General features: G+C 34.5%; 1 protein-coding gene across 1 annotated transcript in view; it reads left to right on the forward strand.

Moving 5' to 3' along the window:
* Positions 1-8,858, forward strand: part of Nup160 (nuclear pore complex protein Nup160) — a 71,924-nt gene extending 63,066 nt beyond the window's left edge. The window contains exons 19-24 of the mRNA XM_072536635.1: positions 654-856; positions 921-1,056; positions 2,765-2,947; positions 3,011-3,177; positions 3,384-3,623; positions 8,679-8,858. Of these exons, the coding sequence (XP_072392736.1) occupies positions 654-856; positions 921-1,056; positions 2,765-2,947; positions 3,011-3,177; positions 3,384-3,623; positions 8,679-8,810 (1,061 nt within the window). The 3' untranslated portion in view covers positions 8,811-8,858. The remainder of the gene's footprint in view (positions 1-653; positions 857-920; positions 1,057-2,764; positions 2,948-3,010; positions 3,178-3,383; positions 3,624-8,678) is intronic.
* Positions 8,859-10,283: the final 1,425 nt, after the last annotated feature.

Raw genomic sequence — 10,283 nt, forward strand, 5'->3', positions numbered from 1 at the left:
ACTTATACTTGCTTTCACCTCAATCCAGCGGAAGCGCCAAACGTACTCGCAATTGAAATATTCGGTTGTGCAGATCTACGCTATACTCTGTCAGAGTTGACGGTAACGTTCAATGCACGATACCCACGGGTTCTGCTTGATTAAGGACAGAGTATAATCCTCACTACGAAAGTCTCTCTGCCCGGGTTGGCTCGCAGATTCAATACACCAGCGAGCCAGGGAGCCTAGAGCGTTAGTCACCAGACTTATTTAATTCCGCCAGTCGCTCGCCTTAAATAGCCGCTTTGAACCCCCTCGTCGTCTCGTCCTGTTGGAGTATCAGGTACGCTCTTCTTCCTTGGTGGGGTTGGTGGTGTACCGAATAGTTCATGGAACCTCTTCAGGGTCCTCTCCGCGTCCTTTCCTGGTGCCACGGGCAGTCCGAGTCTCTCTCTGGCGTTCCCAGAGGTGTCATCTCTTCCGGTATCTCTAGTATGTCTTCCATGTTTGAAGTTGATGAACTGAATTCTGCTTGCTAGCATTGCCACTTAAATACCGATGTTGATTCATCAATTTAAGGTTAATATTTTCTTCCTTTTTGGGTAATTTTATTAATATTATGAAAAAAGACATTGCTTGAATCAGATCTCTATATATTTTTTTGTAATTTTCAGCTGCATCAGTAATGTACGAGCAGGCTTTCAGATTAAATCATATTAACACCGTTGAAGCACTGGAAAAACAAGTGAAATGCTACTTGGCAGCCAAAAACGTTCTACATCTATGTAAACCAGAACACGCTTGGGTAGTGCGACCAGCTGATCCAGATGAAGAAGATGAAGTAATAACTATTCAGCCTTTGGCCGGATCAAACGAAGTAAGAGTTTAAATGTAAAAAAAAAAATAAACTGAATCGTCTATCATATTTTGTGTTCTTGTAGGAAATGAAAGTGTTTAGATTGAGAAAACAAGTTGAAGTTGTTAATATCGAAACTGTTAAGAAGGAACTTATTTTCGCAAGTGCAAAATTAAAATTGGCAAGGTTTAGTTCGAGCCTATCACCAGTTAACATAACAAGTAAGTAAACATATTAATTTGTAGTAATGCGAATCCATTTGTTGGTTATGTTGAATTCTGATTCTGCAGAAGTTACTGTGGTTTTTGTTGGTTTTCTTCGATTTGTGTTGGAGTCTTGAATTTAATTGTATTTTTTAAGTATCTTCCTGTATGTTTCTCTCATCATTAGGATCTATAGTAGAAAAAACTAGACGCGATTGAGTAATAAAGATATCAGGCAAACATGTGATGTCAAAGTTGTAGTGAGATGGGGAAAAGAACAAAGGGGACATTAGAATCAACCTGTAAGAAGAATGGGAAAGCAAAAATTGTAAGAGGTGAAAATCAAAAGATAGAAAGTTTCCAGGAAGATAAGAAAAGAAATGGCGGGACAGCTGGTCTTCGAAATCACAAATGGACCTAATGCACATGGACATGGACCTAATGCACGAAAAAGAAGAAAAATAAACTGCAATTAAGATAATTACTATAATTAATTTAAAGATACTTGTCAAATCATTCTGACATGGCAATGCTATAGAAAAATACTGTAAAGTCTTTTATTTATTTATAATTATTTATATTTTGTTGTGAATTCTTTAATTTATAATGTCTTGTTCTTATCTTAATTTACTAAAGGTTCAATATTTATAACACTTACGAATTTAATTTATTTTCTTTATTTATATTAATTTATCTTACAATAATTTATATATCCGAACGTAACAATTAAATTCGCGAGCGCGTCTTCAGAATTAACTGTCCCTTCCATGAAAGCTCCGTTATTATATATCAAAACACAGCCGGTCGAGAATTCAGCCTGATTATACTAGAAGGTCAATCCGGGTCATCGTTTCGACCGTTTTCTGGAAGGTCCGTTCAGGTAAATAGAAGCCTCTCGTAAAATCTAAAACATAAACATGTGAATAAAAACATGTTTACAGGTTTTTAAATATGACTCATATTTTTACGTAACAATACTATTTAGCCCAGGCGGGATTTGTCGAAAAGCAGACCATAATGTACATTTTCCATAGAATCACTTCAGGATGATTTTGTATCAATAATCACGATATGCGCCAATCGCAAACCTTCTGCTTTACTTTTTATTTAACCAAATCTGAAAAAAATCGAAAATTATTGCTTTTTGTGCCCATAATTTTGCCTATAACTATAAAAGTCTCGTATTCCAATTTTACATAATATTTGATTAGTTAAAAATTGAAAATTTAATAGTTATTGTTTAAAAAATAGATAACTAATAAAATAGGGATAAATATCAAAAATTTGAATAAATTATGAGTTTAAAACTGGTATAAATTTCATCAAATATGGTTGGAATATAAAATTGCTTGTCCTTTACTCGAGGTCTTTTAAAAATCCCTATCAAATTTACAATGTCAACAAAGGATAACTCAATTTCGTCCGCCATCTTTCAAAACAAGTGCTGCCACCTATAGTCGTTTGAGAACGCGAATTACTAGTCTCTATTTTTTAATTGTCATATTAGTGTCACTAATGTGACTTATTAGTGATTCCAGCAAAAACATATACTCCTAATTGTCCAATACAATAATAAATGTCCAATTAAAAAAAAATCCAGCTGTGGACTATATGGTTAGTGTATTTGACCGTTCAATTTATACCCAGATATGCTGTTACTCAGTTTACAACGAGAATGATTTCGTTTATTGAAATAACTATCTACTATATTATTATATTATTTTAGCTCCTGTGGAATTGGTAACATTATTAAATACTGCTGGTCTATTCAAAACTGCCCTAGACATTTGCACGACATTTGAATTATCATATGCAAGCGTTTTCGAAGTTTTGACAAAGAACTGTGTTTCATTGACTGAAGAAGAAAATCCCAGTGCTTGGAACTGGTTGGTAGAAAATGATTTGCAAGGTAATGTTATCCTAACTTTTAACGTAAAATAACCTTTTGTTTACTGATAAAGTTTTATTTTAGATCTTCCAGTCAATAGAGATAGTGCCGCGGATGTAGTTTGGCAGTTCCTACAGGACTGCTTGGAGAAATATGAAAAACCTTGCATGACCACGCTACATTATGTGGTTTGCAAAAAGATTATAGGTATGAGAGTATATTTTCCCCATTGGCTTGTAGCTTCCTACAAGGTATGTATACTTTTTTTATTTGTTACTTAAATTTCTGAATATCATTCATCTGGTTTTGCAAAGGAAAGGAAGAAAATGCATCCTCAGTTCCATCATTGCTATTGTTAAACTATCCGATAGCTTTGGAAACTGTTGCGAAATATGTTTCCACACCTTTTTTTTTGGTTTATTCTTAGTTAAAGTCCAACTTTGTATATATTTTCAAGGTTCGAAATCCTGCCGAGTTTTTAAGATTATTACATGGTTCCGGAAGATTAGAAGAAGCAATTGAATTTACAAGCGAGTATATACTATCTGCAATGGGTTACGGTAAAGAATTTTTCGGTTTTACACAACCTTTAGCTCCAACGTCGCCTGCTTTTTGTTTACCTGTCTACGCCATCGAAAGGTTAATTGACGAATTAAAAATACAGAATTCCATGAGTCTTGAGCAACCTTATCAGAAGGTAAGTTATTTATCTCTTTTCAACCACTTTTATTTTATTATTCTGTTTGATAGAAGGTATATATATATATATATATATATATATATATATATATATATATATATATATATGTATATATATATATATATATATATATATATATATGTGCAAAAAAATCGATCCATGGGTATTATTTGCTGAAAAAAGAAAGTGTTTGAAGATATAAGTTTTAAATCAGGTATATGTAAAAGTATATGTATAAGTATATGTATTTTTCAAACATGATGAGACCAGAAATCGATCATCTCTTTCGGACGTTACCCTTCTACGACCTGATCCTGGTTTTCTTGCGAAGTTACCGGTGTCGCTAAAACGCCGAACTGCTCTTTGAACCGAAGATCGACTACCACCCAACATTTCAGCTGCATAATATTGGCTACGACCATCTTGGACTAAAGTCACCGCCCTTGCAGCATCTGTCGGAGTTAGTGACATTTAGGAAGGATACTTAAATAAAAATATAACACGTTTTGAAAATAAAATCACTACAGTAGTATGGTTGTTGAATTAAAAACAACATTCAATAAATATCTACTTGCTTCAGACCCTTTTTGACAAAAACCTGAAATACCAATTTGTTTTAAGAAATATTATTTTATTTCTCGTATACGAGGGTACACCTAAATTTACATACGTAATTTAATGTCTCTAAAATTATACAACTTCAAATAAATAAGAAATAAGGAATGGATCGATTTTTTTGCACCTGAGTGTATATATATATGTTAGATCACTAATCACTTATTTGACTTTTTAAAAAAAGAACTTTATTTGTTACAAATTAAATATTAAATAATAGTACAAAATTAAATTAATTTAAAATGACTACATTAACTGGACTGGTCGAAGTTGCAGCTAAGAGTGGTTCCGGCATCTGAGAATGGTAATTTATATGTTTGGTATGAAGTGCTGAATTGCTGTTCCCATGAATATTGGCCAACGGTTCGTACAAAGTTCTAATGCGTGCTCAGCGGTTTCTATGGGAATGGGATGATGAAATCTGAAGTCGGCGAACTTAAGCTAGTTCAAGGTTAATATTTTCTCATATAACAGCTCCCCTTATTAGTGAAAAGTCAATGCCATTGCTTTGACTTTTACAGAGTAATTGGTGTTTCTGCTTCGCTTTCTTGTTGGACATTGGGTCTTCTTCTGAAGGAGGCTAAGCCCTGAAGTTTCTGTCTAATGGAATTTCTGCGTGGTAATGAAGTTGGACGCTGATCCTGGGACAAGGAGATTGCAATTTTTGGGAATATTTTGGTTCGGTATTTGCAGAAAAGGTATAAGATAACTAGGATAATAATCAGGGATAAGGTTGATATAGTGAATAAGGGTAGATGTTCCTCAATGAATGATTGGCTCATAATATGGTCCAGTTCTTCTGAATATTGGTCCAATTTGTGTTGTGCAATATTTAAGTCATCTACGTTGATCTTACTGAGTTTAAGTGGTTTCAATTTTGATAGGTGACTCTTTGTCTCAAAATGGTCACAGCATCTGTAGGGTACGTTAACTGGGTGACTTCTATACGTGATATTTGTATATTTCTCAATTTGGTCTCTAGCATGAATTCTGGTACTGCCGATGAATGCAATACATTCGGGAATTAATCTTAAGATTGAATTTGTTTTGATAGTTGTTAGGTCCATTAATATATTGGTTTTGGTAACCGTGTGGCCTAGAAAAAGTTTGGTTTGGCTGTACGAAACGTGAAGAGCGGCATTCACTATTTAGATGACCAATGCGGCCACAATTTGTACATTTTGTAAACTGAGATGAGGGTCTTCTCATTGGTTGAGAGGATTTAGGAATAGTTGATCTAGAATTAGATTTTTGTTCTTCAAAATATGACAATTGAAGTTCGCGTCTAATACGATTGCTTGCTTCAATGAGATCTTTTGGATTACTAGCCCTAATAATTTGTCCTAGACGAGGTTCTAAACCGGTTAAAAGTGTGTTTAGGGCCATGGTATCGATTAAGTCACATTGGGCAGTTTTTTGATCTGGGGATAAATTTGCTACTTGGATCGAGGCGTGTATTTTTGCATTCAGAACTTGTAAACGGTTAAAGAAAGTTAGAGGAGATTCGTTAGATAGTTGTCTTAGTCTTTGTAAGTCTTGTATTAAGGAGGTCAGGTCTCTACTGTCTCCGAAATGTAGATTTAGTAATTGTTTTATTTCTGTATAAGAAATTGGTTTTCTAGAATTAATAAGCTGTGCAGCTTTACCTTTGAGTTTATTTTTTACGTGAATCGTTAATAGAACGCGCTGATCGCCTGTGGCCATTTTAAAAGCACAGTCGCACGCATCTAAAAATGTAGAAAGAGAAATCGGATCGCCTTCAAATTCTGGGATAATAGAAAATATTTCCGAAAGCTTGTATGGTTCGATTTCTTGTTGAGTCTGGGAACGTGTCTCAGGCATTTTTTGAGATATTTTTAAACGAAAATGAAAAATAGAAGTATGGAGAAATATAAAATATATCAGTATATTAGGGAGAAAAAAAAATGTGGTGGTATATAAAGGGCAAAATGTATCAATATAAAAATATCAAATAATATATCAATAAAAATGTATCAAATATACCAAATAAAAATATTGCAAGAGAAAATATACCAAAAATATAGCAAGTAAAAAATATGTCAATAAAATATCAGTATAAAATAGTATGTAAAGAAATATCAATAATTTCAAATATTAGATAATCAACTTGTATTTTCTTTTATGTATCTTGATTAATTGACTTGCAGTATAGTCAATTTCGTAAATTATAATAACAAAATTATTAACGAGATGATTCAAAATCCACTTACATAAAGAAGAACATCGGGACGCCTTGTTCTCTCTGCTCAGCTACCAGGGGCTTCACTAGGTGTTCCTTCCGTAGATTACAGGAGTGAGGTTGTTCGGAGATGCTTCCTTCTTTAAGGGTTGTCTTGTTCTCTCTGCTCGGCTACCAGGGGCTTCACTAGGTGTTCCTTCCGTAGGTCACAGGAGTGAGGACTTCCGTAGATTCTTTGTTCCGTTAAGGGATGAGAATCCGCCGCTGCCAGTGAGTATACACGTGTTCTAGCAACGTTAACCGGATCCTACTGACTTTGCGCCAATTGTTAGATCACTAATCACTTATTTGACTTTTTAAAAAAAGAACTTTATTTGTTACAAATTAAATATTAAATAATAGTACAAAATTAAATTAATTTAAAATGACTACATTAACTGGACTGGTCGAAGTTGCAGCTAAGAGTGGTTCCGGCATCTGAGAATGGTAATTTATATGTTTGGTATGAAGTGCTGAATTGCTGTTCCCATGAATATTGGCCAACGGTTCGTACAAAGTTCTAATGCGTGCTCAGCGGTTTCTATGGGAATGGGATGATGAAATCTGAAGTCGGCGAACTTAAGCTAGTTCAAGGTTAATATTTTCTCATATAACATATATATATATATATATATATATATATATATATATATATATATCCTTTATAAAAAGGTATATTTATTTAAAAGACACCTTTCGGGCTACATTACAGAGCGTTTTCGGAATCACTATTCCATCATCAGTGCTGTTACTTGGTATAAATGTGTGAAGCCACTAAATATACGGGTAAAACCCTTTAAATGTTGTTAAGTTAGTTTTATATTACATCGTTGCTGATAATATTATAGGATATTAAAGTTTTAAACAGAACTCACTTCATGACAACTTAAGACTCCCAAACTGTGGTTGCTGGCCCTGAGACTTAGTGTATATAATGATCTTTATGCAGCAACTATATGCTCAGTTTAACTTTAACATCTTATAAATGTTTCACGGAAAGGGTTGTTTGGCAATTTTCGCACATTGGTGACACAGTTCACGTAAAGAGGTGTTTATGGGTTAAGTGGCTGTATCCTAGACGCAATCTTGGTTGGGGCCACGGCTTCACCCATTTTTTAATTTCTTTTAGTTTATTTTGCGCTACACTCTAAATATTTTACCACACACTAGATTTGATTGTAAATTTCAAATCACAAAAAGAAACTTCGTTAATGTGAATGAAATCCTGGCTGAAGTCGACGTTGATCTTTTTTTTCTATTAGGTTCGCTATTTCTAATTTGATCTGTAAGGCGATTGGATTATTGGTATATAAATGTTTGATAGTATGAAGTCGAGCTTCTTCTTCTCATTGCGCCGTCTCCTTTCGAAGGTTGGCGATCCAAATGGCAATTGTAGTTTTGGAAACTGCTGCGCGAAAGATCTCTGCGGATGAGCGGTCGAACCATCTCCTCAGGTCTTTCAGCCACGAGTTCTGGCGTCTTCCTACTGGTCTTTTGCCCTGTACTTTTCCTTCCAGTATAACTTGAAGTAATTCATATCTTTCGCCTCTCAGCGCATGACCCAAGTATTGCATTTTCCCTTTTGCAAGTCGAGCTTAGTGAATCGGTAATTATGAGAGACAGGGAGTGTTTCGACTCTTTTATATGGAAAAGTGCTTGTAAAATTGGTGTAATAGGTTTGAACTTAACTTTTAAGGACGTATTTGATTTGAGAATGGCTGCATCAATACCACTTGATAATTTTGATACGTCAGTGTATATTTTAGAGTGCTTTTGATAAGTTTTCATTTCTTTTAAGAATGGCTGTTTGATCAGGTCTGTTAGGGTCTAATTTTTTGTTGTATACACTGAGGTTGGTATTAATTTTGGGAATTAGTATTAACCAAGGTGTAAAATTTTACGAATTTATTGGGAAATCGTCAGCAAATTGAAGGTGTAGGTCATAAAGGTTTCTTCTAACTCTTTCACAAAATGGTGGATCTAATATTGCTGCAGAAAAACTGCTGGGAAATCGATCCGTGAACGTAGTTATAAATAGAATGCTCCTTATTACTAGCTATTTTGGAAGCATATGAGAGACAAAGATATTTGGATCGTAAACTTAGGGGTGGTCAGCTGTTGGTCATTGTAAAATAAAATATTTAATATATATAAAAAAACATTAAAAGTCACTTGTTATATCTGTTTTTTTGTTTCAGGAATATGAAAATTTGAAAACATTGTTTGCAAAATATTTAGAGACTGCCACAAGAGTATCGAACCAGATGTGTCAAACAAAATTAACTTCAGGATCCCTTAGAACGAATGTTTTTTCAATAGATGCTAGATAAGATTTTCTTTAATATTTTTTTTATACAATAAATACTTTTAAGTAATAATGACTTTTTTTTAATTTCTCGATCCCAATAGGCGGATGATAACAGAAGACATAAAATTAGCAGAAATAATTTTGAACTCAAGATTTGTTGTAAATGCTGTTCTACTCAATATTACAATTGTTCACACATTTTTCCAAAAAAAGGGTAAGTCAACATATTACATTTACAAGTGGACAAAATCATTCTGAAAAACACCACGTTATGACAAGAAAAAAAATAGACGAATGTAAATAAGTTACTTGTGCTATTGAAGTAGACGCGAGACGAAACCAAAAATAACAGAGAAAAAGATAAAATATCAAATGGTGAATATTAAAAGTGAAAGTCAAGACCGTAATGCGTGGTGAAGAACCACGTCCTAAACGAAGTACCTCCGTTAACGCTGAATATTGCCGGTGTAAAGTGAAATTCACATGTTTTTCTTTGCCATAAAAACACGTTATGTGCCAGGAGGCAACCTCCTGGAAAACCTGCATGAAGGACTATCGTGAACCTGGTTTGAGGAAAATTGCAATTTTTTAGATCGCTTAGGAAAAGGAGAAGGAGCTACAGCAATTGGAAAACATTTTACCACCAGGCAATTTCCATCTTTTTCTGTCATATGCAGTTGCCTCTTCTAAGTCTCTTACCGCCATTGCTTCATCAATATCGTTGCGCCAACTTCTCCGTGGTCGTCCTCTCTTCCTTCTTTCAGGAGAGATCCATTCCAGTACTCTTCTAGTCCATGTGTGCTCTGGCATTCTTTTAACAAGTCCGAGCCAGATTAATTGTTTTCTTTCTGTGTCATCATTGATATTTCGCTCCATTTTCATTTCGTTTCTTATTTGTTCGTTTCTAACTCTCTCCAGTTTCGATCTACCGCAGCTTCGTCTCAGATAATCCATTTCTGTCGTCATAAGTTTGTTCCTATTTAATTCGGTGTTTAATTTCGGTTTCTCCCAAGCCGTTCTTAGCAAAGAGTGCACCTAAATATTTAAATTTTTCCACTTGTTTGATTTCCTCGTCCTCGTCTATCAACACTTCAAACCTTGCATCGGAATTGATGACTAAATATTCTGTTTTCTTCATGCTGACTTGTAACCCTCATTTTACATATTCTCTGTATAGACGCTTTATCATAAGAATCTTGAGCTAGGACGACTTGGTCATCCGCAAAGTTCAGGGAAAACAGTACGTCATTCCCTATGTAGATTTCCATTCCCTGGCAGTGGTTTTCCAATTTTGGAGGGCTGCCTCAATATATAAATTAAACAGTAAGGGTGACATACTGTATCCTTGTTTTAGTCCGTTAGTTACTTTTATTGGCTCTGATAGTCTATTTCCGATTTTTAGGTAAGTAGTGTTATCCCTATATACTTCTGTGATTATTCCTAAAAGGTATGGACTAATGTCGAGTTGTTGTAAAGCTTGCCACAATTTAAGTCT

Source organism: Diabrotica undecimpunctata, chromosome 7 (genome assembly GCF_040954645.1).
Source record: "Diabrotica undecimpunctata isolate CICGRU chromosome 7, icDiaUnde3, whole genome shotgun sequence".
Taxonomy (NCBI): Eukaryota; Metazoa; Arthropoda; class Insecta; order Coleoptera; family Chrysomelidae; genus Diabrotica; species Diabrotica undecimpunctata.